The 26,589-nt window shown below is 46.3% G+C and overlaps 1 protein-coding gene across 4 annotated transcripts; it reads left to right on the forward strand.

Annotated features, from left to right (window-relative positions):
* The first annotated feature begins 376 nt into the window (after positions 1–376).
* Secisbp2 (SECIS binding protein 2) lies at positions 377–26,589 on the forward strand. Of its 4 annotated transcripts, none has more exons than XM_048447890.3 (17): positions 377–477; positions 1,248–1,396; positions 3,069–3,318; positions 3,578–3,719; positions 5,873–6,108; positions 9,041–9,116; positions 11,042–11,244; positions 14,714–14,836; positions 16,165–16,254; positions 16,924–17,056; positions 19,118–19,284; positions 20,130–20,265; positions 21,365–21,521; positions 22,304–22,524; positions 24,509–24,663; positions 25,170–25,359; positions 25,825–26,589. In XM_048447890.3, the coding sequence occupies exons 1-17, from the start codon at positions 442–444 to the stop codon at positions 25,926–25,928; spliced, it is 2,568 nt and encodes an 855-aa protein (XP_048303847.3). In that variant the 5' UTR covers positions 377–441; the 3' UTR covers positions 25,929–26,589. The 4 variants fall into 4 exon arrangements, with proteins under 4 accessions (XP_048303847.3, XP_048303848.3, XP_048303849.3 ...); XM_048447891.3 differs by having other exon boundaries at positions 11,045–11,244; XM_048447895.3 differs by lacking the exon at positions 1,248–1,396 and having other exon boundaries at positions 386–477.

A 26,589-nucleotide genomic window follows, 5' to 3' on the forward strand; every position in this document is an offset into this window, starting at 1 on the left:
TCGGAGATCCACCTGCCTCTGTCTTCCGGGGCTGGGATTAAAGGCGTGCTCCACCACCACTTGGCAAGTTTTAGTCTCTTGAACTGCCTGCCAGCACCATTTGACACCCTATCTTGCCCTAGAAAGTCCACACTGCCTCTCTTTCTCCTCCATGAGCCTGCATCGCCGCGGTGAGGGTCTAGCTAGGGAACTAAGAGCCAGGCCCCGCGCCTGGCCCACATAAGCAGAGCTCAGCTGCACCTTAGAGGGTGCCAGCAGGTGCCCCGGGTCTGTTCCCACGTGCTACCCTCAGACCGGGACGCCAAGCACTTCCGCCATAAAAAAGCTTCCGTCGCCTTTCGGTGACGTACATCCTGTCTCTGCCGCGCCGGTAGGCGGAAACGTCGCGTCGTTGGTTGGCCCCGCCGCTCGCTTCACGGCGCGGGCTCTTCCGTGGCCGCCATGGCGTCGGAGCGGCCGCGGGAGCCCGAAGGCGAGGTAAGGGGCAGGCTGCGGCCATAGGTACACGCGCGGGGCCACCGGGGCTGAGGTCTGGGGTGGGGCGGCTTGGCCCTCCCACGGCTCGGCCCGCGGAGTGATGCCACAGAGGCCGCCTACGGCCCGCGGCTCCGCAGACCCGCGTCCGCACCCTGCGTGACCGCTAGAAGGCGCACCGGCGCGCTCAGAAACCCACTCTAAATTGGCCAAACACGGTGATGAACTTGTCAGAATAACTGCGTACTGCAAGCAAGACAAAGCTCAATTTTGAATTCCAGGGACTCATGGCCGTGAGATTTTTTTTTTTTCCGCAAGGGTTCTATGTGGTTTACTAAGTACAAATCAAATATTTAGTGCTTTTTGTTGAAATATTCGGTGGCAATAAATTTCAGCAGTGTGTTTTATAAACTAGAGTTTTGATCATTCCCTGGGTGTCTTTTTGGCTACAGTAGGTTCAGGATTCTTATGTATCTCATGCATAAATATGAGAAAGGTAAAAATAACTGGCTCCGAGTTTAAATCCTCAGAATCGTCCCAAGTATTACATAACAATGTTGGATTTGCTTCGACTTTAATTCGGGGTCAGAATTTCACTTTCAAGGTCCAGTAAATGTCTTTTCCTAATAAAAAAGGAGATATTGATGCTAAAAGGATTTCTATCTTTGCTGTGCGCCTTGTAATCAGCATTGGACCTGTTCAAATAGATTTTTGTTTGTCTGCATTTGGCCAATCTCAGCGTGTTATAGCCCAACCCACCCTTTCTTCCTCAGGATAGCATCAAGTTGTCAGCTGATGTCAAACCATTTGTCCCTAAGTTTGCTGGGCTCAATGTGGCATGGTCAGAGTCCTCAGAAGCATGTGTCTTCCCTGGCTGCGCAGCCCCATACTATCCATTTGTGCAGGAATCACCGGCGACTGAGTATGTATTTTCTAAAAGCCTTGCCTTACGTAAAAGGATTATTTCCTGGAGACACTGGTAATCACATACTCTGAAACACTGATACCAACCTGTTGCAGGAGAGGAAAGGAGGCTCCTCGACCAGGAGGAACTGGATCTTAGCTCAACTCTTCTCTTCTGTCCTAAAAATTCAATCAAGAAGGACAGAGCATACTGGACTCTTAGAAAGCACGGTTGAAGGGTTCATTTGTTCACCATTAAACCTGTTTCACACATTTAGAGACCGAGGATGCCCCTCAGCAGTAGAGTGCTTGCTTGCTGTTTGGCAGGCCCTGGGCCTGATCCTAAGAGCCACCAGAGCAAAACCAAACCAAACAAATTCGCATTTGTATTGGAGAAAGCAATGGCAATAAGGAAGGGTAAATGGGAAGGGGACAAAGGAAAGGTCAGAGAGATAGCAGATGCCTGACTGGGCAACTTAGCAAGAGCCTGTCTCAAAACAAGTTAAAAAATATACCGCAGTTGGGTATATTGGAGAGATGACTCAGAGGTTAAGAGCATTGCCTACTCTTCCAAAGGTCCTGAGTTCAATTCCCAGCAACCACATGGTGGCTCTCAACCATCTGTAATGGCCTCTTCTGGCCTGCAGGCATACACACAGACAGAATATTGTATACATAATAAATAAATAAATATTTAAAATACACACACACACACCAGAGTTCTATAGCTCCATGGAGAGCTCTGTCATACACGAGGCCTCAGGTTAAACCCCTAGTCTACTGAACAATGATTGAGGCGCCCATCTTGTGTGACTCCTGGCCTCTGTGCTGTGTTGTATCCTCTCTGGTTGTCACAGCACAATGCAGGATTTGGTGGAGGGGTTAAAGCGGGAAGGATTCTGAGGTCCTGGAAAGAGGCTGAAGCAGGCAGTAGGGCAACTTCTCAGCAAAGGGAATGGCCAAAGGCTATTGAGTCCAGGGCCAGCGAGGCCTTGTCAGGTACTTGACCTGACAAGTAAGGACAAACTGTTGGCACAGGTTCTTACTGTGCTGACATCCGTCTGAACTTCTTTTTTCACTTCAGAATGCTTACTTGTTTTTGTGGCGATATGGATTAAACCCATGGCCTTGTGCATTTTATGAAAGCTGTGTACCATTGAACTCTATTGCCCAGCTACCTAGTTCATTAGTTTTAAACAGAAGGTCTGCAGCAGCCTTTGCAAGAAGAAAAAGAGGGTCTGTTTGGTTGAATGTATGTACACGCACATGTGTATTGTGCATGTGAATGAATGTGCACATGGGTGCACATGCATGTGGAAGCCCACGGTTGATGTTGATCCCTGGTTGTTCTCCCATTTTTTTTGAGAAAGAGCCTCACTAAGCTCGTCAGTCGGCTGGACCGCCTGGTCAGTGAGGCCCAAGGATCTGCTCTTACCCACTCTGGGCTGGAGTTCCAGACACACTGCCGCACACAGCTTTTCCCAGGCTCTGAAGCCCAAACTCAGGTCGTTGGCACTTTGCTGACTGAGCCATCTCTCTAGCCCGCATTCTGTTGTTGGTAGGGGACTTCCCAGGGCTAGAATAAATGATCCTAAAAAAATAAATTGAAAGGTTTAAACTGTTGTCTTACAAAAAAATTAATGTCCTTGGTTTGTGTTATGAAATCTGCAACTGAAATTTACACTTTTTAGACAAAAAGTTTATCCTGAAGACATGGCCTTTGGAGCCCCTGCATTTCCAGCGCAGTATGTATCTTCTGAGCACTCACTGCATCCATTTGCCTGTTCCACTTATGCCCTTGAGTCTGCGCAGAGTGCTTGCTCAGTGCCAGCCCTGCAGTGTGATTACAGCCAAGCACAGTGTCACCTGGGCTTTCGGACAGCAAAGCCCCGAAATGAGCACATGTGCCCTCCTCCTCAGGACGCAAAAGGTGTACTGAAGGTGAGGAAATGCTGTGGTTTTTTAGTGTCCTGGCCCTGATCGTTTGAGTGTTTAGAATCTAAGAAGTTAGTGTATTGTGTGACATTTAAGTGTTGCTTGCCTTTTTGTGATAAGCAGCCTTTTTTACCAATGGTTTGATCTGTTCTTTCCTTAAATGCTTAAATTGTGAATGCTTACTGGTTTGCTGGACTAAAGTTTCTTTCTCAGTGTAGTAGTAGTTTTTTAATTTCATACTATTTTCTTAAAATTTCTTCTGCAGAAAAAATCCTCTGATGAGAGAAGAACATGTGAAGTGCAAAAGTCAACCAGCAGAAGGGCTGACAGCATGGTGCCGTCAGAGATGAGACCAGCTCGAGGTTCCTGTCACCTGTCCGCTCGCGCCGAGGGTAGTTTGAAATCAGGTAAAACTAACGACCTTGTCTAGTGCCAGTCTGTGACACCTTCCTGAAACAGTTCTATCCCTGTGGGCTGCTTATAATGACTGCTCCAAGAAATGTGCCCTGGAGCCTGGCCTAGCTGAGGCCAAAACACTTACTGTGGTTTCTAGACATCGCTTCTCTCGAGCAATAGTAGGGCTGGAAGGGGTCGATACAGCGTGGGATGTGTTGCATTGTATACTCGGCTGGTTCCATAGCCTGTTAGGACCACCACATAGCATGCAGGTGATGACCCCAAGGTTCAGAACATGCCCTTAGTTCAAATCACAGCCATAGTCTTTTACATTGTGTGTGTTCATGCTCAGTCCTAAACTCGCATCTCCATTCTGAAGGCTCACTTTAAGTAATAGAATTTGACCATAGTTAAAATGCCATGCTAAATAGTATCAAACCTGGGCACTCTGGTTACTGGAGATTATACATGCATCTCCCAGCTGGAAAATTTCTGTTCCCACCTGGCTGAAAACTAGGGAGTTTGCCTGGTACCTGTGTTGTTTTTAGTTTCAAGACCAGGCCTTACTGTATAGATCAGACTGACCTTGAACTTTCTCGATTCCCCTACTTCAGCCTCCCAAGTGGTGGGATTATTAACATGGACCACTGTGCTTAGGGAAAGCTGTTATTAAGATCTCTTATGCCCGAGTCTTTAGAGTGTTCCCAGCTGCAGCTGTTCTTCCTGTAAGTCATCTACTAGTACTGTTTGACACAAACATTTTCCTTTTTCCTTTCTTAGAGTTATTTATTTGTTTGTTTCCTTTGGTTTTTCGAGACAGCCTGGTGAAGAGCTAAGATTATTTTTTTTTTCTTCTTCAGAGCTAAGGACCGAACCCAGGGCCTTTTGCTTGCTAGGAAATCCCTCTACCACTGAGCTAAATCCCCAACTTATTTTTATTTGATGTGCACTGGTCTTTTGCCTGCATACATGTCTGTGTGAAGATGTCAGATTTCCTGAAGCTGGAGTCACAGACAGTGGCGAGCTGCCATGTGATGCTGGGAATTGAACCCAGGTTCCCTGGAAGAGCAGTCAGTGCTCTCAACTGCTAAGCCAGATTTCTAGCCCCCACAATTGTTTCTATAATGATTCATAGCTTTTTATTCTTTTGTTGTTGTTGATTGGTTGGTTTTTCATTTGGTTTACATTTGTTTTAAGACAGGGTCTTACTGTGTAGCTCATGTCCTAGAACTGTATAGGTCTGGCCTCGAACTCACGGAGATGGGTTGTCTTCCTCTGCCTCCCAAATGGATTAAAGGTGTGTACCACTTCACCTGACTTGTAGCTTTTGTTTTTTTGTTTTGTTTTGTTTGTTTGTTTGTCTGTTTTTTAAAAGATTTATTTGTTTATTATATACACAGTGTTCTGCCTGTATGTATGCCTGCAGGCCAGAAGAGGGCACTAGATCTCATTACAGATGGTTGTGAGCCACCATGTGGTTGCTGGGAATTGAACTCAGGACCTCTGGAAGAACAGCTGGTGCTCTTAACCTCTGAGCCATCTCTGCAGCCCCCAGCTTTTTTTTTCTTTTGGTTTTTTGTTTTTGTATACTTAACCAGGGCTATGAACTTACATGTGTAATTCTATCACTTGGTTTAATAAGTTTTTCTATTCTCATTAACTCTACTTGTGAACCACCTGGCACGTGGAAGTGTGGAAACGTCAGTGTTAAATGTACTGACTTTGGGCTTATAATTTGCTCAGGGGCTTCATGAGCTGTAGCCATCTCACTATTCTGGCACTGAGGTATGGGAAAGAGGCTCACAGCTTCATACAGCAGTCTCCATCCACTTTATTCCAGCAGATGGAAAGGGGGGGACATTGATTACTTACAGGAAATCTGTGAGGCTTTCCCTAAGTTTGCCCAACTCCGAAACATGAGTAATTAAGATGCTCAGCTGTGCAGTCAGGCTTGCCTGTCTCACCAGCTTTAGAGTTAGTCCAGAAATGTGCGGTCTGGTGGATGGCTCTTGTCATTTGTATCCAGCGCTGCTGTAAAGAAGGTTAGCAGTAGTGCAAGCTGTGTGTTAGCATCAGCCTGCTGTATCCACTTGCTTCTCTGAAGTTCAAGTGAGTGCTAATGAGCAAGCTGTATCCTGACTTATCCTAACTTTTCATCCTCTAGTTACAGACCGTTGTCACAAACGAACAGACCGGAAGTCCAGAGTCCTTGAAAAAAGTACGTCTACCTCCAAACCTGAATTTGAATTTAGCAGGTTGGACTTTCCTGAACTACAGAGTCCAAGGAACAGTAATGTGCCAGAGACACAGAAGCAGCCCAGGTGGGGGCCTCTTGGCTCTGCTGCCAGTAACATGCCTCTCCTGGGAGAAGTAGGCAAGCCAGCTGCAGAGATGGTAGAGGTGAGTGGAAGGGCTGTCTGTCTGTTTTCTCTGTCCTCTGCGAACGCCCTTGTGTTCTGTCACTTGAACACTTTGTATGTTAAATCACACAGATTGCTGGGGAGAGGCACTGGGGAGAGGCACTGGGGAGAGGCCTTGGCTTGCACTTGGCAGCCTGATGATAACAAGGTTGTAACGTCTGGAGCTGCTGTCTCCAAAAGGATCACTGATGTGCGCCCTTGAAACCTGGTAGCGCAAAGCAAAGCGTGGCACCTCAGAACGGGGAGGTTCTGGTAGATTCCATTTAAAGGACCCCTTCTAGCACCATAGTCTCACAGCCTTTGAAGAGATAGTCAAGTGAGTTGACCTCCACACATGCCCTGTGGCCCTTGAAAACCACCTGCCTGACATGCAAAGAAGTAAATATGTGGGATTTAAAAACTGAAATACTTAACTTTAAAACTTAGCTGAGACAGCTTCTGAAGCAGCTAGGCTTTTTATCTCTAGCTCAGTCTCTTTAATAACAGTGAGTTCAGCAGTGGTTACTGCAATGGTCTCAAAGTTTTAGTCCACCAAATTAAACCATTTTGTTTTCCAAAGATTGACTCATAATTCTAGGGACTGAAAAGTGGTGGGTTATTTTGTTAGTTACTTTACTTTCTATGACCAAGATACCCAACATAGAAAGTGATGGAAGTTGGGTTTGGTTCATGGCTTCAGAGGGTGCAATGCATCATAGTGAGAAAGTGTGGTGGGCATGTGAGGAGGTGACTTGTTCACATTATGCGGACAGGAGCCTGCGCATCTGAACCAGAGCAGGTTATAACCTTCAGAAAAGGTGACCCTACTTCCAGCCTTCAGTTTCTGTGTCCTGAAGCTTCCACAGTCTCCTAAAACAGGACCGCCAGCTCAGGGGACAGTGCTCCAGCACATGAGCCTCTGGGATGACTTTTAAGATTCCAGCCTTAAGTTAACTTGTGGCAGATTCCTACCCAAGAGAGAGAAGGGTACCAGACAGTATGGAAACAAAGAAGAAGAAAGATAAAACCATGCATCTATTCCCATCTTGGGAAACCAAAGATAGATAAATAAATAAATAAAATAAAATAAATAAAGTCCTTTTGGAGCTTTTTTTCACATTTTATTAAGTATTCGACAACAACTGTTTCTTTTGGATCTATCCTATTACTAGTTACAATTCTTTTAAACCATCTTGATTAAGTAAATTGCTTATAGTTTTCATTGGTTTTTGTGAGCTGACAGTTGTATTTATGAACAGCACAGATGTTTTTGGTGTGTGTGTGTGTGTGTGTGTGTGTGTGTGTTGCTGAGGATAAGCACAGGTACTGACAAGTGATAGGCAAATGCTCACTTGCTGAACGGTAGCCCGAACCGAGGCTGTTTTAATAATTGTAATTTAGGTTATTGACCATACTGAAATAATAAAACGGCAAATGAATAAATTTGTGAAGTATATGGTCCTAAAAATCATCTAAAATTTAAGGGTTAGAGCAATGGCTCAGTGATTAACAGCACTGACTGCTCTTTCAGAGGACCTGGAGTCAACACCCACATGGCAGCTCATTTTCTTGTACATTTACAATGAATCTATCTGCTTGTGTGGGGGTTGCAGTTACTCTGGGGTGTGTTGCGATGTCCTTGCATCCTGTACCACACATCATCACTTGCCCTACCGTCAATAAAGGAGGCAGCCTGCTTGCTGAGAGGGCACTGGCTTTTTTTGGCTTTGTGGATATTTTATTTCAATTTGATAGACTTTTTTATATTTGATATGTGAACATTCATTTTAGGACCATTGAGTTTTCGGGGAGCAGGATTGTTTGTTTTTTGAGACAAAATCTATCTAGCTCTGACTGTCCTGGACCTCACTATGTAGACCAGGCTGTCCTTGAACTCACAGAGATCCACCTGTCTCTGCCTCCCAAGTGCTGGGATTAAAACCCTTTGCCTCCACACCTTGCTGTACCGTTGAATTTTAAGAATTAGAGAAGTATTGGGATATTCTGAAAAGCTGTTTATGGGGTATGCGGATGCATAATTTGTTTATTTGGTTTTTACATTTGTTTTTGTGTGTAAGTGCATGTGGACATATACCACCACGTGCAACTCTTACTCATTATTGATGGTATATAAAATTTGCTTGTTATTTCAAGTACTATGATGTAGTTATTGGGACCCATATGAAAACAATATACAGTGTTTACATTGTAGGCAGAGAAGTTGAAGGTACTACCTAAGCTGTAGACTTGGGAAAGTTGCTGGAAAAAAGTAGCTAACTTTCCCTGTCATTTACTTAGATATTTGGAATTTTTTGTTTATTAATCAAGATAGGATTTCTCTGTGTAATGCTGGCTATATTGGAAGTAGACCAGGCTGACTTTAAACTCTGATTTCCACCTGCCTCTGCCTCCTGAGTGCTGGGATTAAAGGTGTGTGCCACTATGCCTGACTGATACTTGGAATTTTTAAGTAGCATGTTTTTATAGAATTTAAGAATTCAGGGAAAGCTGTATTTAAAAATTAAGTGATTTCTTTCTGTTTGAAATAGGAAGCAAATAGCAGGCTGAGTTTTATGTGTACTTCTAATGAGACTATTTAGAGCAGGTTTAGGATCACAGCAAATTGAGAGGTAGGGACAGACTTTCTCATATGCCACCTGCCCCATTCATCCCCAGCTTCCATGTCAGCCCACCTTGTGTGTTACAGTTATGCAGCTTCCTGGGCATGCCACTAACGTCTGGCATTCCCAGCTCACATGTGGGCCATTGCCTTCTTTCCCCAGTGGCCTCATGGGGAACCTCCCCAGCAGTGAGTGAGCAGCCTGTATCCCCACCCCTAAGTGTCACTGTGGTGTAACCTGGCCATTCTAAAAGGTGTGCGATTCCTGTATTGTTGCGAATGACTCTCCTAATACTGGCTGGGCTCTTTGTAGGGTGAGATGGTGAAGACCAATCCCACAGATGGAGCTGTAACTGACAATGCTGCCACCAGTTCCCCATGTACACGAGGTAAGAGGGACCACAAAATGGCTGTTTTATAAGCACATTAGCGCCAGTGTCATTAAATGTTGATAGTTTTGAAGCTCTAAGACAGCTAATGAGTTTTTGAAAACTAGCATCAGTGTTAGTTTAGAATATTGGTGCCCATATTCATGACAGTCACTGTAAAATGAGAGGCCATACTCAAAATGAACAGAAGTTTTGGTAAATGGGGATTTTATGAACCCAAGAATAAGGCCTTCTTTCAGTACTGTAGGGTATAGTATACCTTTAAAATGTCAGTCCCAGGGCATCTATATTTTTAGGTGATAACTGTTAATATTGGCATTATTCAAAGTTAAATCAAATTTAAAACAAATACTACTTTATGGCCAGGCCTGTAACCCCAGCTTTTGGGAGACTGGGGCAAGACACAATTCCACAAATTCAAGCACAGCCTGGTCTTCAGTAGTTCTGGGATAACCTAGTCTTCACAGTGAGACTCTGTCTCATGAAACAACAGACTCTCCACCTAAAAATAATAGACATGCTGCATTTAAATACAGTTTGTTTTTATAAAAAATAACTTTTCCCATAATTAAAAGACTGTGGCTAGAGTAGCCTTGTTTTGTACTTTCTTATCATGTGACTCCGTGATCCAGTTTGGTGTTTAGCTCTTCTGCTGTTACAGCCAGGCAGCCTTCGGCGCACACAGAGTACACGCCTTAGAGCAAGGAATGAGGGAGGCTACTGGGCATTTCTCCTGCCAGGAAATTGATTGTAACTTGGTGGGCTTTCAGCAGCCTGTCCAGGAAGCCAGGTATTTAGAAAGCATTGAGGGAATCGTACCTCTGAGATGGTTACAGAAACTTGTCCTAGCAAAAACTCCAAACCATTCCTCGGTACATGGGCTCTTGTGTTCTTGCGTTCAGTATAGTGCATCCCAGGACAGTTCTTCACTGCCAAGGCTGTCTCAGTTGCTCTGTAGTGTGGGTCAGGTGACTGACAGGCATTTGTCATCCCTGTGGTGAGGGATGTCTTTTTGTTTTATGTCTGTGTAGAGCTTCATGGGCAGCTGAGGGGCAGCTTTAGTGTGCTCACATATGTTGTAATGTAGTTGCCAGTCACTGTGATGGCACAGGTCTACAGATCCTTGACTTCTGCTATTATAGGCACAGAGCAAGATTAGGAGGCCCAAAGAGGATCTTCACTCTCTAATTCTGTGTTTGCCACACGAGTATTTTGCAGGTTGTTGTTGTTTAACCAAAACTTATTTGCCTACCAATCTGTGGTCTCCAAGTTAAGAAATCTAGGCAAATAATTAATTTGTAAGTTGAAGGGGGAAGAGACTGAGCATGCATGCATTTTTCTAGAAGAAAAACTAGTAGGGTGGATACTGCAGTTCTTAGATAGTGTTCTAGACAGTCAGGGGATACTGTAGTCCTAGGGGTGTTCTGGACAGTCGGTAGATACTGTAGTCCTAGGGGTATTCTGGACAGTCGGTGGATACTGTAGTCCTAGGGGTGTTCTGGACAGTCTATGGATACTGTAGTTCTCAGATAGTGTTCTGGACAGTCTGTGGATACTGTAGTCCCCAGGGTGTTCTGGACAGTTGGTGGATACTGTAGTCCTAGGGGTGTTCTGGACAGTCTGTGGATACTGTAGTCCTAGGGGTGTTCTGGACAGTCTATGGATACTATAGTCCTAGGGGTATTCTGGACAGTCAATGGATACTGTAGTTCTGAGGTAGTATTCTGAACAGTCAGCAAGTGCTATGGTTCTAGGGGTGTTCTGGACAGCTAGTTGGTAAATACTGCAGTCTCCCAGAATGGTATTCTAGACTCCATCCTTTTTGTTATGTTGTGGATAATTGATTATCACACAGTGCATTTTTGAATAATCAAGAAACTCCTGTTTACTGTCAAGATTGTTTAGTAATTACGGTTATCTTTAAGCAGAGTTATCTTGGACACCAATGGGTTATATTGTTCGGCAGACAGTGTCTTCAGGATCAGCAGCAGCAACTGGAAATGTTGCTTCCGTAATAAGCCTGAAGAAGACTGCTTCATCAGCGAATGCTAAGCATGTCAGTGTGACATCTGAGGCTTTATCAGATCCTTCCTACATCAGGGAGAAGTGTGTTCATCCTGCTGCAGAGGTACGCATCACTAGAGACAGGGTGGGGATGGGGTAGTGGCACTTGGGAGGCTGAGGTGGGAGGATTGTAAATTCAAGGGCAATCTAGGTTATATAGCGAATCCTTGTCTCCAGAAAAACAGTTAAGATGGTTAAGTGTCTTGTTTTGGGAAGAGAGTGGGCAGTTAGTGCTTATTGGTGAGACTTGGAGAAAGCTCTGGAGTTGCCTGCTTACAGTAATATGTACATGGATGTAGTGCCACTGACCTGTCCACTTAAGCATGGTTGGATGGTCGAGTTTATGTTGCATGTAGTACACAGTAGGAAAAAGGGACAGTGAGGCGTGTCTCACTGCGGAGTCTGTGGGTCTGCTGTGGCCCCAGCTAGGTACCTTCCTTCCCGATTCCTCACTGAGAGTTCTGCAGTCCATCCCATACTGGCCAGCGTGAGCTTCTTGTACTTGAGCCTTGACAAGAGAATGGGGTATTTGTCAGGAAATAAGAGAGCTTTTCTATGTGCGAGGAGGCGGCTTAAAACACTGCAACCACATGAGACCGATCTAGGCCCTCTGCATTTGAGTGACAGTTGTATACCTTGATCTGTTTGTGGGGCCCTTAGCTGTGGGACCAGGATCTGTCCCTGGTGCATGAGCTGACTTTTTGGAACTTATTCCCTATGGAGGTGGGAGTATGACTTGCTCAGCCTTGATGCAGGGGGGATGAGCTTGGTCCTGCCTCAACTTGATATGCCATGCTGTGTTGACTCTCATGGGAGGCCTTACTCTTTCTGAGAACTGGATGAGGGAAGGGTAGGAAGGAGGGAGGGAAACTGTGGTTGGTATGTAAAACTAATAGAATTTAATAAAAAATGACTGTAACCATGTGGGGTGTTTATATTTTTATTTGTTGTGAGAGAAAGCCTGTACCTTGTACATGCTAGCTCTCTACCACAGCCATACTCACAGCTCTTGAATTCTATAAAGGAATGAGGCTGCCATAAATTTATGCTCGTGTGTGTGTGTGTGTGTGTGTGTGTGTGTGTGTGTTGATACAGCTTTTTCCTTTAGCTTTTTCCAGTTGCATTTAAAGAACATTATATATACTAAAGCAATAGTAAATAATAGTAGTAAAATAACTGAATTTCAGATTTTTTGATCACCTGGCACATGATATTAATTTCTTTTTTAAAATATTTATTTATTATATATACAATATTCTGTCTGTGTATATGCCTGCAGGCCAGAAGAGGGCACCAGACCCCATTACAAATGGTTGTGAGCCACCATGTGGTTGCTGGGAATTGAACTCAGGACCTTTGGAAGAGCAGGCAGTGCTCTTAACCTCTGAGCCATCTTTCCAGCCCATATGATATTAATTTCACTTTCCCTGTTATAAGATTTTAGAATAGATAGAATATGTTCCTCCTCCCCCCACTTAAACTAATGCATTTCTTTTAAAAGAGTCTTTTGTTTTGAAGTGGGGTCCCATATGGTAGCCCAGGCTTGCATAGATCTGGCAATAGTCTCCGAGACCTGGTTTTGCAAGTGTGAGCCCTTTGCCACCCCTCTTTTTTTCCTTCTCCAGTGACCGAGTACAGGTACACAGCAGCCTTCTGTCTGGTTGTTGGTTGTAGCTTCCAGATTGCCATCCAAACCAGTTTTCTAATACATAACGAGGGATCTGGGCCTTATCGGTTAACACGTTTTTATTGAGGTTTTTGTTTTTGTTTTGTAAGAAGAGTCTGCTTTGACTCAGAGATTGAGGGTATCATGGCAGGAAGGGCATGGTGGCAGGAGTGATTAGGTGGTTGGTCATGGTGTACTCAGTGAGGAAATAGAGAGGAATGAATCTGTTTCAGAATTTTTTTAAATAATTGGTTTTTGCTTCATTGTGCAAGCCTTTAATCCCAACACTTAGGACACAGGTAGTCGGATCTTTATGAGTTTGAGACCAGCCTGGTCTACATAGTAAGTTCCAGGATAGCCAAGAGTTACGTAGTGAGACCCTGCCTCAAAAAACTAAAATTTAAAAGAAACCAAACAGAAAATTCTGTGTTTAAGAGTGCCGGCTGCTCTTCCAAAGGTCCTGAGTTAATTCCCAGCAGCCACATGGTGGCTCACAGCCATCAATAGTTGGATATAATGCCCTCTTCTGGCTTGTAGGCATATGTGCAAGTAGAGCTCTCATAAAGTAAATAAATCTTTAAGAGAGAGAGAGAGAGAGTTAAGATCTTGTTTGACAAAACGTGACAGCTGACATCTACAGTCCCAACACTTGGGAGGCAGAGGCAGGAGGATTGTCACAGGTTTGAAGCCAGTGGAGTATATACCTAGTTTCAAGTCAGCGTGGGCCACAAAGTGTGGAGCGAGACCCTGTCTAGGGGTCGGAGAACATGTTGCATCTTAAGGAGTGGAACAATAGTGATTTGGATGATAAACATTTTTCCTCTGGAACCTTCTTTGTTGTGAACTCTTCTATGCAAATGCCAATTGTTATCACATCTGAACATTGTTCTCTTCCATACCTCTTTGAATTTTTTAAAAGTACATGTGACTTTTCAGTTTGGTTCTGGTGTTGAATCCTGTGTCCAGACCCTGGTCTGTGGTTCTTAATTTCTGCCCCTCGAGGAAGCCCACACTAGTAGGTTATTGTAGTCCCACTGCAGGCATCAAAACATAAACATGTTAAGAGGGGATTCTGTTTTCCTGAGTTTCATTTTATATTTGTATCCTCCCTTTGGGAATTGGAAATCAATCCCAGGGCTTAGCATGTGCACTCCCATGAAGCTACATCCCAGACTTGTATCTAATTTAAAAATAAAACATAATTGGCATTCATACAATCCCTTAAAACTGGTCTTTTAATCATAGCAGGCTGGGTTGGTAGAGTGCTCATTCTTTCTGCTGAGCCTTTTCTCCTGGTTGGTGAATGCTTCTGGGCTAGAGGAGTTCTAAAAGCATCGCTGTGCTGATGAGTTCAGTCTCATGGAAAAGGCTGGAAGTTTGCAGATGCAGAACTCAGCAGAGGGGTTAGTGCTCTCAAGCAAAAACCCAGCAAGTCACCAGACAGGTGGAGAAGCCAGCCAGAAATGAGCTGGGTCAGACACAGTGACCAATCCAAGCATGGGCAGGAAGTATAAGAGCTCCCAAAGCCAGGGCACAGCAGCTTCAGGTGGGAACAGCAGGTTGTTGGTCCTGTGGAAGTGGGGGTCAGCCTAACAGGCATGGGGCCAGGCTTTGCTGTGTTCAGAGATGCCTAGAAATCTGACACCCATGCAGATGACAGAAACCTGCCTTACTGGCAGGAATGACACACCTAATGTGAGCAGCTCTCTAATAGCCTGACTTCTCAAGGTGAGCACTCAGTCATGTCCAGGGCTGCAAGTCTCCAGAAAAGCAGTACACTTTGTTTTAATTTTGTTCTGAAACAGGTCAAAGATTCTATTAAATACTCTTATATTGCACAGTTTTTTTCTTTTTATTTTTTTTCTAGGCCAAAGCATCACAAGGAGGTGAACTCGAACAAAATGAAACCTCAAGAAAGAATAAGAAAAAGAAAGACAAGTCTAAATCAAACTATGAAGACCTGACAGTTCAGGAGCCCCCAAGGATTGAAGTATGTATTTACTCGGAGCTTGGTGTGGTGCGGGTGCGGTTTTCTCAGACATGGGCTCACGCTGGCTTCTGAATTGAAGATCCCTGCTGCCCCTGTTAGCAATTCTTTTCCTGCTTCTAAAGAATTTAACAGTCTTCAGGATGGTAGTGTATGCCCATGATTCCAGCAATTGGAAGGCAGAGACAGGAGGATTGGTGTTGAAAGTCATCCTTAGCTACACACAGTTCGAGGAGAGAGGATTAGTCAGGGCTACTTGAGAAGCTGTCAACAAAAAGAGAAAAGAATAGAGTTTGTTGTCTGTCACCTTTTCTGCCTGTTCCAGACTGTCTCCTCACAGGTAGGCGCATGGTTGAGAGAACTGGTCGGAGCTTAGTAGCTGCTGTCCCGTGCTGCTCATGCCCCCTCCATTCTTGTCGCTGGGTTACTTCCCTTGCAGAGCCAGCTTTTATAGGCTTGCTTTTCCTGTCATGTATCTTGTGAAGTGATTCATTATCGAAGGGAAGTGTAGAACGCCATAGATTTCTCGTAGCCCCCGACCAGGAGAATCCCATGAAGTAACTTACAGGACGGAATATTAATTGTTGTCCCAGGACCCCTGTACTCATGTTCACACACACTGAAGAGCCAGCTCAGTTCTCACTGCATTTCACACTGGCCTGTTTGTCTTTTTTACATTCCCTTACCAGACTTGGGTCCTTGCTGTTTGTATAGGCACAAGATCTCCCAGGGTTACTGCCCAGGACATTCCCACAGAACTGGAAAGGTCATTTCCAGAAGTCTTGGAACATTCCAGAATAGTAGTTAAGTGTAGGACAGAGAGTTGTGCTTAGGCCAGTCAACTGGGCATGCTTCTGCCTTTTAATTCCCACATGACTTTATCCCAGAGCACCCAAAATGCTGACAGAATTCCAACAAAATGATATGATTTTAAATTGTTCTTAGAAAGCTTATTGCCTCTGTCTGTTTAATACCTTGTTTGGCATAAGCCCCAAAATGTTTAAATCTGCTGATTTTGGATTTTTGAGTTTCTCTGCTGAAAAACATGAGTCTTTTAAAGAACAGGTGTTTTGATAGACTCATGTTCAGGAAGTATGGTCAGTTCTGGGGACTCCTGCAGTACCTTGGTCCTGGGCAGCAGTCCCTCTGTACCTGGGCAAGAGTGTTAGAGCTGTGATCAAAACATGTTCTAAGAGTAAGATAAAGTTGAAACTTCCATGGTAGCGATGTGGAGATATGTGTAATCACCTTTGGGCACTGTTGTGAGTCAGGGAGAGCTTGTGTGCAGCTGCTCACCCCATTGTAGGAAGCTGATGGTGTGTTTTCCCCAGGATGCTGAGGAATTCCCCAATCTGTCAGCTGCGTCTGAGAAAAGACACAGAGTAGAATCCCCGAAACTTCAGAGTAAACAGCAGACGCAGGTGAGTGTTGGAGTGCAGCTACTGCCGCTTCCTTCTGATGTATCTGTCCCACTATGGGGACTGCTGAGAGAACCTGCTCACCAAATATCCTCACAGAGGCCTGCCTTCTGATGGATCTCCAAGGAAAACAGCTGGACCACTATGAAGTTGAAGCAGCCTGCCCTTTTTGTAATAAGATTTGGTGACTACAGTTGCTGTCAGAAGGGGAAACACATTGCCTAGAAACTGAAGAGGGAACACTCTTCTATCCAGCCCAGGCCATACTGAGCCAAAGGGGGTCATTCCTTCTTTTACCCTTTCCAGTCAGTACTGAGCTGGGGAAGTCATAGTTCCAATCAGGTGGCCTCACACAAAAACTTTAGGGTTTTTATTTGAGTCTTTTTTGAGACAAGGTCTCACACGAGAACTCAGGCTGGCCTTGAACTTGCAGCAGTCTTTCTGCCTCAGCTTCTCAAGGGCTGTGATTACAGGGATATGCCTCCATTCCCATCTTCACAGACTCCTGTAGCCAAAGATTTTACATAAGCTTTCAGTATATGCTATTAATGATAGCAGGTAATGTGAATTTTATAATCTTTTAATCTCTTTGTTTTTTTATTTTTGCAAAGTGTAAATCATGGTGTGCAAAATCCAGTATTAGGAGTAAACTTGTAAATTTGTGCTTTGTAGAATGATTTTAAAACTGGTGGAAAGAAGAGCCAGATTCCAGTGCAACTGGACCTGGGGGGCATGCTGGCAGCGCTAGAGAAGCAGCAGCATGCCCCGCATGCCAAGCCGTCCTCCAGACCCGTGGTGTTCTCAGGTAAGCACCTTTGCACCTCAGCAAGGGCTCAAAGCTGCTTCCCGAGGCTGTTCAGTAAGTATTTCCTTCTTCATGGACGTTCTTATCACCACCGCAGAGGGTGCTGAGATAACCATGGATATGGATGGTAAAGGAGAGTAGAGTCCAGAAACGAACCGGAATGTCTGTGCCAGTTGGTTACTGACAAGTGTGCCGAGTCCACTGGGATATCTCTTGAGAAAGATGCTGAGATAATGTGGCACAGAATAGTTTACTCACCCACAGATGGAAACAAGCTCTAATGGACTAGTGTGCTCTACATAGGGAGTGCTAGGTTAGCCAGGGCTACGTGGTGAGAGCGTCTCAGAAAATCCCAGTTAGTTAAGATCTTTAGGACACAAAGAAACCCTGTCTCAAAATAAAATAAAAAGAAGAATCAAGAACCTTCAATTTAAAGTTAAAGATGTGTCCCTCTATCTTACCATGGGTTCCAAGGATAGAACTCATTTTGTCAGGCCTGCAGAGCAAGTGCTCCTACTGGCTGAGCCATTTCCTGGCCCAGTTTCCCCTTTATATGATGAGACTCTATGACAAAAAATCTCCTTGTGAGGTGCTATGTTCCCAGGGCCTTCACTGCATTCTGCCGTGAAGGGTGGGGAGGCTACTGTCTTAGTTACTCTTCTATGCTGTGAAGAGACACTTTGTCTAGGGCAACTCTTATGAAAGTATTTCATTGGGGCCTTACTGACAGGTCTGTGGATGTGCCATTGTATACACATGTGCAGGGAGGCTAGAGAACATTGGGTATTACCTGTCACTCTGTCCATTCCTTCTGAGGCAGGGTTTCTTCCTGAACCTTTCCTTCTCAGCTAGGCTCTCTTCCTCTGTGATCCCCTTGGAGCTGAGATTACAGGTGTGCACAGGATGCCTGACTTGGTACATGGGTGCTACGATCCAAACTGCATTCCTTGTGATTACAGAGCAAGCACTCAAATGCTGAGCCATCTCTCCAGCCCCTTTGGTTTGTTGCTATGAAGTTTATGTAAGTTAAATTTCTCCAACTGTACAACTTAAGGAGGTCAGATAAAGGGCTGGATTCAGCTGTACCATTGGGTGCCAAGTGAGCAAGCAGGCATAAATAGGGGCCACCTAGCCACATACCTGCCCCAAAGACCACGTGAGGATAAGGCTCTGCTGATGCAAGCTGCTGTGCTGCAGAGTGAGAAGCATCCGAAAAGACAGTGCTGGCTGTCGGGACAAGTTGTGTAGGTGACTCAGGAAGTGTGTGAATGAGGTCGGATGGATGCAACACCAGTTATTTTAAGATGATACTCCATAAAGGAGTGCCCAAGACATGCTTGGACAAATTCTGTGACTTCTTGGAACAAGGCAGTAGGCACATCGGGGTTTATTGGTTACCATCCCTTTTTCTTTGGTATTTTAGAAATCATAAATTCATCGGGGGGGAGCAAAGGAACTGGCAGGAGCAGGGAGGGACAGGAAAAGGGTGTGGTGAGGAGAGGCATGCACAATGTGAGACCAGCTGAATTAGGAGGCTTTCATCAGAGGAGTAGAGTGTCAAAGGGTTAGTTCCTTCAAACAGCGCTGCACCCGGAAGTGGGGTAGACGGGGAGAGTTCAACTCCAGGGTTGAGTAGTTATCAGAAATACTGATTGCAGAGATTAACTGCCCATGGTAGGACTCAGAGTGTGTTTATGTCCAGGAATCTCAAGAACCAACTAGAAGCATGACTAGAATTTTATAAGAGCCATGTAATATAGCTAGACAAATGGTGTCACTAGGATACCAGTAAGCAACTTGTACAGGAGGCAGTGCCACCTGAGAGTGTGGTGATGAGCAGTTTCCCAGGATCCACCGGTAGTAAATGCAAACTACCTCAAATAGCCCAAGTCAGTAGTGTGATCCTTCCCGACGTGACCCCAGGTAAAGAGTAAATACTGTTTAGAACTCATGCCGGTGAGGAGTAAAAGGTGGTTTGACAGAGGCCAGAAAGGCTGTGTAGCAGAGGGTGCGTGGGCGGGGCCTCCAGCAGGACCATCTGGCATCCCCACTCTATTGCAGTTGGAGCAGTGCCTGTCCTTTCCAAGGACGCCTCCTCAGGTGAGAGGGGTCGCCGCTCCAGTCAGGTGAAGACCCCACACAACCCCTTGGACTCCAGTGCCCCGCTGATGAAGAAGGGGAAGCAGAGGGAGATCCCTAAGGCCAAGAAGCCCACCTCGTTGAAGAAGGTATGTGGACTGTTTCCATGGAAGCAAAGTGCTGGAAGACTGATGGACCCTGCACTGTATGCCTGACTCTCAGCCCTGCTGCTTTTCGGTTGTTGTGGGGATTGAAACCAGAGCATTGCTTACATAGGCAAGCATTCCACCACTGAGCCATAAACTGAGCCCACATCTTGGCTTTTAAGGTTTACATTATAGACTAATGTTAGACCAAACTGTGTCAGTTTTCTCTAGCAAATGACTCTACCCCTCTCCTTGTAGCAAGACGAAGAGTGCGGGCAAAGAAAATCTCTTATTACTCCTTTATGGCAGTACAGAAACCTAGACGTGGGGCGGGGCGGGGGGGGGGGGTCACATTTCGTTCCTCACACTGGTGCTCTCCAGACTGTGGAGACTTCTCTGCAGGCCCTTTGTCCACCAGCTGACCCTGTGGTGTGTGCTCTGGGTCCATTTAAATGTCCGTGGTGGCTGGGCAGTGGTGCTGCACGCCTTTAATCCCAGCACTTGGGAAGCAGAAGCTGGTGAATCACTGCAAATTCAGGCCAGCCTGATCTACAGAGCAAGTTCCAGGACAAGCCAGGGCTACCCAGAGAAACCCTGTCTTGAAAAGAAAAAAGTCTGGTGGATGGCTCTTGTACCACACAACTGGCATCAGAGCCTTATGTCTCCAGAGAGAACTGCATTGCCCATGCCAGATGTGGTGTGAAGGGGTCATCATCACTCCAAAGCCATTGCCAGGTGTATTCAGCAAGCTAAACTTGGGCATTTCTTGGGCAGAAGAGCTTATCTTTTAGGTACAGATATTTAGGTGTTTTAATCTTTTTTAAAAAAATTTGTTTTTAAATTTTAAGATAATTTTAAAAGAACGGCAAGAGAGACTGCAGCAGCGACTCCAGGAAAGTGCTGTGAGCCTGGCTGTGGCCAGTGATGCACAGAATATAGAGAATGGCGCCAGTGACCAAGCTACCAAGCAGCTTCACCCTGCAGGTACCAGTTCCTGTGTGTGTGCGTCCACAATAGTCCTTCAGGTGGGAGCTCCCCTGAGAATGTGATCTGTGGCAGAAATTGTGACACTGCCAGCCTCACGTGGGCCTGTGGTAAAATGCACGTTACCATGGAACCAGGAGGATGTGGTTTCCACAACCTAGTTTTACAGGCAGAGGAGCCCCCTCCTGAGGTTTGGTCTTATGTGATGCTGGGAGCTCCAAGGTTATTTATATTTACCAACTGTGTGAAACCTGGTGTCATAAAAAATTAATGTGTATGATTTTTCAGAGACTTTCTACAGAGTTGTACGTTCAGGGAGTGTACATAGTGCAAATGTGTGTAGCTAAAGGACTTTTCACAGCGTGAGAAAATTACAGGGACCCTCTCCAGGTCATCTAGTTAGAGGCCTCCTACAGGGATACTGCCCCAGCATGGTGCCACCCATAGGGCTGTGACCTGGCACAGTGCAGCTGTGGTGTGTGCCATGCTGACTCCACCTCCGTTTCTGGCATGTGTCCCACGCTAGCCTCAAACTGACTATAGCTTAGGCCTTTCTTGAACCTGGCCATAGCAATCCTCCTGCCTCAGCCTCTTGCATGCTGCTAACCATAGGATCTTTTTGTTTGAAGCATGGTCTTGCTATGTAACCCTAGCTAGCCTGGAATTTAGTATGTAGCCCAGTAGGCCCTGAACACACAGAGATCGCCTGCCTCTGCCACCTGAGTGCTTGGCAGCTAACCCTGCTTTATAAAATTTCCTAATAAGTTATTCTTTAGTTTCCAAACATAAAAAGTAGATTTTACCACTGAACTGTACACTTAATGGTAACTTTTCTGTATTTTAACACAATGAAAATGATTGAGTGGACAGACTTGGGAAGGGGAGAGGGCATAGGAAAGAGCAGAAAGCTGCTTTAGCAGTCCACACGTCTTTCTGCCCCTCCGAGGCTGTGTTGTCCTCCTGGCTGGCTCTGCAGGATGACGGATTGTTGCTATGTCGCTGGCACCAAGAGCCTTCTGCCCTGCAGGCTGTTCTCAGTGTGCAAGGCCCCGAAGCGGTGCACAGTGATGGCTCATTTTTTCTTTTTCCCTCTCTGAAGGTTCAGAGAAAACAGAAGAATCAGTATCTTCTACACCTGTGATTGAGGGTGAGTCAGAAGAGCCAACTGTCACGGAGTTCCAGAGGGACCCAGAGGCCTGCCAGCCCGCCCCTGGCTGTGCCACCTTCCCCAAGATCCACAGCCGGAGGTTCCGGGAGTGAGTGAGCATTGGCTGCTGGGCTTGGGTTGGGGCTGACTCTGACTTCTCCCGCCTGCGCTGGTGTAGGAACACAGGCTGCAGTGTCTGCCACAATATGTTGTAATCCTGTGCTTGAAATTGACTACAGAACTATTTCTGCAGTAGGGGTGGGATACAGGCATCCTATTCCTGAGTGTCTCTGCTAATGGTTGAAGAGAGGTGTCCCTAGTCTGTTTTTGAAGCTGGAGTGGGGTGGGGTAGCAGTGACAATAACTGGGCCTTCCATCTTTCACTTTCACAGAAGTTTCTTTCCCTCTCTATTTTCCTCCATTCTTTTCTCTTACTTTTCTTTTTCCTTTCTTTCTTCCTTATGTATTTACTTTATTGGGGGGGGGGAAGATGGACTTATTGTGTGGCCCAGGATAGTCTTGACCTTGAACTCACATTCTTGCTTCTGCAGCCTCTGAATACTGGGGTTGCAGGTATGGCCACCACGCCTGGCTTCAGTTTAGTTCCCTAGGTTGTGATGCATTCAGCGTTGCTCATACCTCCTCTTTCACAGGGTTCCTCATCTATCTTAGATGAGTGTTCAGAGCAGGGTGACACAGAAGAGAAGCCAGATAGGGCCTGCATAAGGCATGCAGGGCTGGGCCTCCATATCATCTCTCCCTGTCGTAGAGGGCTGTATCCAGCCTTTGTGTCGCAGGTTTATCAGGAGTTGCATGTTCCTGGTGAATACTGCTGTTTCTATGGCTTCTGTCTGATGCTGTCTGCTTCTCCTGTGCCTGGGCTCCTTTCAGCTACTGCAGCCAGATGCTTAGTAAAGAAGTAGATGCTTGTGTCACGGGGCTGCTCAAGGAACTGGTGCGCTTCCAAGACCGGATGTACCAGAAGGATCCTGTCAAGGCCAAAACCAAACGCCGGCTCGTGTTGGGGCTGAGGGAAGTCCTGAAGCACCTGAAGCTCAGGAAGCTGAAGTGCATCATCATCTCTCCCAACTGTGAGAAGACACAGTCCAAAGGTGATAGCACCCCCTACAGGCTCCTGTACCAATGCCCAGTGTTCTGCGCTCACAGTCCCACATAGTCGGTGGGCACATCGGCAGCATGCTTGTTGTCAGTCCCAGTGCACTGTGAACTGAGCCCCTGTCCAGCACTAGCTCTAGCCCTCCCTGGCCACAGGTCTTCCTCTGAGGCCAGCCAGCAGGCTGTCCTCTGACAGCAGGGTAGAGTGAGCCTCTGCCATGCCAGCTGCTGCTCCAGAGCTCAGTGGGGTTGCTGGAGACCTTGGAGGGAGCTTTGGTCCTGCTTGCATTTGTTCTGTCTGTATTTAGCATCTCTGCTCACTCATAGGAAGTGGAGGGAACATCTTAGAACACATGAACTGTCGCCCTGTCACATTCCTTTCTCTTTTGTGTAACCTTCAACTCAGCCAGAGTCACACTGAGGTAACAGGTCCAGATCTGGTACCAAGTCTTGAGCCATGATCTCAGGTTACCATTTCACACCCCAGGCCTTGGAGCAGCAGCAGCTAGACACCTACATGTGCGGCCCAGCAGCTCCCCTCTGTGCTGACTCAGCGCTGCCCCTACCATTACCACCAGCCAGAACATGGCAGGGCCTTGTGACTTGTCTGGCTGGCAGTGTGTCTGGTAGCGCTAGATCATGGGAGAGAAGGAGCAGACTGTTTCTGGCTCTTGTCTACAGTGTACATCTATACACACCAAACTGAAGTGGTCACACAAAGCCTGCTAATGGGAAAGGCCAGCCTGGGCTTCCTGCCCCTAGCAACCTCAGCTGGCCCTTAGGCAAACCTTGGAGTATTTCCTTCCGCAGCTCCAAGTAAGTGGCTTGGGTACCACTGCCTGGTGTGTTTTTAGCTTCCTAACACCTCCGCTTCCCAGTAGACGCCAATCATACAGCCCTGGAAAGCTCTTTCTGCCTCCTGCTCTCCCTCTCAGCCCTTTCTTATGCTGCTGTCAGAGTCTAGCATGGGGGTCCTGCACGCCTAGCCCTGCCTTCGCAGAGGGCTGCAGTGAGAGCTGGGTGTCTCTGTGCTTCTGTAGTTTCCTGAGGTAAAGGCTGTAGACCAATAGCAGTGTGAGAACAGGCATGTGGGGAGCCTGCGAGCCCAGGACCACACTTGCAGCTGTCAGGGTAGAGCTGCAGAAGGCAGGACATGCAGCGTGTCTCCCGCATCCCTTCCCTTCCCCTATTTTCAAAATTTCTCACATCCCAGTTGTAGGAAGCCATGATTTTTTAAAATTCAAGGTTAATGTAGAGTGAACATTTGATCTCTTTAGATCATCAGGTACCAAGAACAGGGGTTGGGTTCAAGTGGAGTTGACATTTAGCCACTTTAGATAGGCATGTAAAGGGGCAGGGGTCAAGGTGTTCCACTCTGTTAGTACGTTCTGAAAATTGTTCATGGGCTTTGTGAGTCTACCCCTGTGGTCTTCTATTTCTGAGGTAAATAGGTCATTTCTCCTTGTGAAATATTGTTGGAACATAGCGGTGTGTGCCGCCAGCACCCTGACAGATCTCCCTTCTGTTGGAGTTATCCTTGGTGCTGTTGGGTGCCCAGTGACAAGGTATGTCACCTATGTAAAGTGCTCCTTCATCTCCTCCCTGTGTTGGCCTTGCTGGTACCTCATCAGAAGCAAGCCCAAGGTAGTAAGGAGACAGGAGCTTATGCACACCAGACACCTGGACCTGCAGTGTGGTAGGCCCCCGCCCCTCTGCGCCTCTGGTTTTCAGCCTGCAAGTGGGACGTGTGGGGCAGTTGGTCAGTGGCATGTCAGAGTATTGTTAGCTGATTCTTAGTTTCCCTGAGCACGATGGGAATTGTGCGGCTTACATTTTGGAGGTGTCTGTCTGAGAATTGATTCTTCCTTGTGGCATTGGCATGGGCGGGTGGCCTACCTTATTGTGGTAATAGGTAGGGTATGTCTATCTACAGAGTCAGCATCAACCCCATGTCCTGTGGACCTGTGCTTATTTGACCAGGTGGACTGGACGACACGCTGCACACTATCATCGATTGCGCCTGTGAGCAAAACATCCCCTTCGTGTTTGCACTCAACCGCAAGGCTCTAGGACGTAGTCTGAACAAAGCAGTTCCTGTCAGCATCGTGGGGATCTTCAGCTATGATGGGGCCCAGGTAAGTTGAGCCCCAGCCTCTTAGCTCCTTGTCCATGGGAAGAAGTTGGGGTCGTGACCTATAATGTAAGCCTACCAACAGGCAGACCATAGCCTCTATTGGGTTGACCCCACAGAGAATTTATCCCAGAACAGAGTCTTCTCAGGAAGCAGTAGCCTTTGTCTCCATAATAGCACCAAGTGAAGGTCCTGAATTTAACTCTAGGTTTATTACCAACCGAGAGATACCACTTGCCTAAAAATTTGGCCAGTGGTGGTACACACCTTTACTCCCAGCACTCAGGAGGCAGAGGCAGGTGGATTTCTGTGAGTTCAAGGCCAGCCTGGTCTACAAAGTGAGTTCCAGGACAGACACCAACACTACACAAAGAAACCCTGTCTCGAAAACAAAAATAAAACAAAATATTTGGCTAGTCTCCTCATCTCCTGGCAGCACTTCGTGGCAGAAACTCCACAACCCTTGTTACCCCGACCTTGCTGGCCTGCAATGTGCTCTCTTGTGCTCAGGACCAGTTCCACAAGATGGTTGAGCTGACCATGGCAGCCCGGCAAGCGTACAAGACCATGTTGGAGACGGTGCGGCAGGAACTGGCAGGACAGCCTGGGCCTCAGACCCCTCCTAACCCACCCATACAGGACCCCATCCAGCCCACTGATGAAGGCACCCTAGCCTCCACTGGAAAAGAACCACACTATAGTAAGTGCTGAGTTTGGTGTTTGTCAGAATCTTAGGAGGTTCAGAGAACAGCCTGGCACTGAATCCTTAAGACTAGCTGCCACAGTAGACTTTGGTAGTTCCAGGCAGTTCTGAATCTGTCTCTTGCCCATTGCTTCTGAGATCTTAGTCATCAGGCGTCAGGAGCTGCAAGGTCTTCCATTTGATGATCTTAACATTTGAGCTAAATGCCACCTAAACAGAGGTGACTCACGGGCAGTTATACCTAAGACCAGCTTGGGAGGGCAAGTGACTTGCCATTGTCACTGTTCACTGAGATGCTTTTGGGGGCTGTGATTGATGCTGCTCACTAAGAGAGATCCAGCCTAGAACGTATGGAAGAGTGAGTAGAGCTGACCGTGCACAGCTAGCAACATCCCATTTCGACCTCTGATGGAGTTTTGTGACCTGTCAGTGTCTATCACTTGGGCTGTTTTCCTGTTGCAGTTGAGATTTGGAGAAAGCATCTGGAAGCATACAGTCAGCGTGCCCTGGAGCTGGAAGACTCCCTGGAGGCCTCAACCTCTCAGATGATGAACTTGAATTTATAAGAAGAGTTCTTGCCTGTGTGTCTGTGTATTGGGTGAGGATGGGGGAGGCAGGAGAAAGACTTCCTTCTCGATTCTTTACTGACCCGATGTAGTTTATGTGACTGTAGAGTTGGAAATTCACTGGCCTAAGGGCAAAGGAAGCAGCTGGTGTAGCACTTTGAGTCCATCAGGTGGACATAGATACACTCGTGAGAGCCTTGCCTAAGAGCCCGTGATTCAGCATTGGTTCCCTCTGCACACTGGACCTGGAAAATGCTGGAGACCATGTTCCTGGGTACTGTGGCTGCCTAGGAAACACTCCATTACAGAGCCACTGAACCAGTGACGGGGAGGCGGAACAGGGGCTGTGCTCCTGTGGGGACTATGGAGGGCCCCTTCTCAGGGGTTGGAGCCCTGCCACTTTGTGCTGCCAAGGATTTGCTAAAATGAGCCTCAGAAGAAAATTAGTTTCTAACATGACTTTTTGACATAAATTAATCCTTTAGTTTTTATTTTCCAAAGAAGCAGTATATATCAAATTTGTAGATTTCAGTTTGGATTCTACAGATCTTTTTAATGACCGTACGATGAATGTGGTTTCTGAGGACAGAGCTTGCTTGCATATTTTCTCTGCAAGTGAGAGGGCTATTTATTTTGAATAAAGAGTGATTATTTAATTTCA

Source organism: Myodes glareolus, chromosome 14 (assembly GCF_982192425.1).
Source record: "Myodes glareolus chromosome 14, mMyoGla1.1, whole genome shotgun sequence".
In the NCBI taxonomy this organism is placed as follows: domain Eukaryota; kingdom Metazoa; phylum Chordata; class Mammalia; order Rodentia; family Cricetidae; genus Myodes; species Myodes glareolus.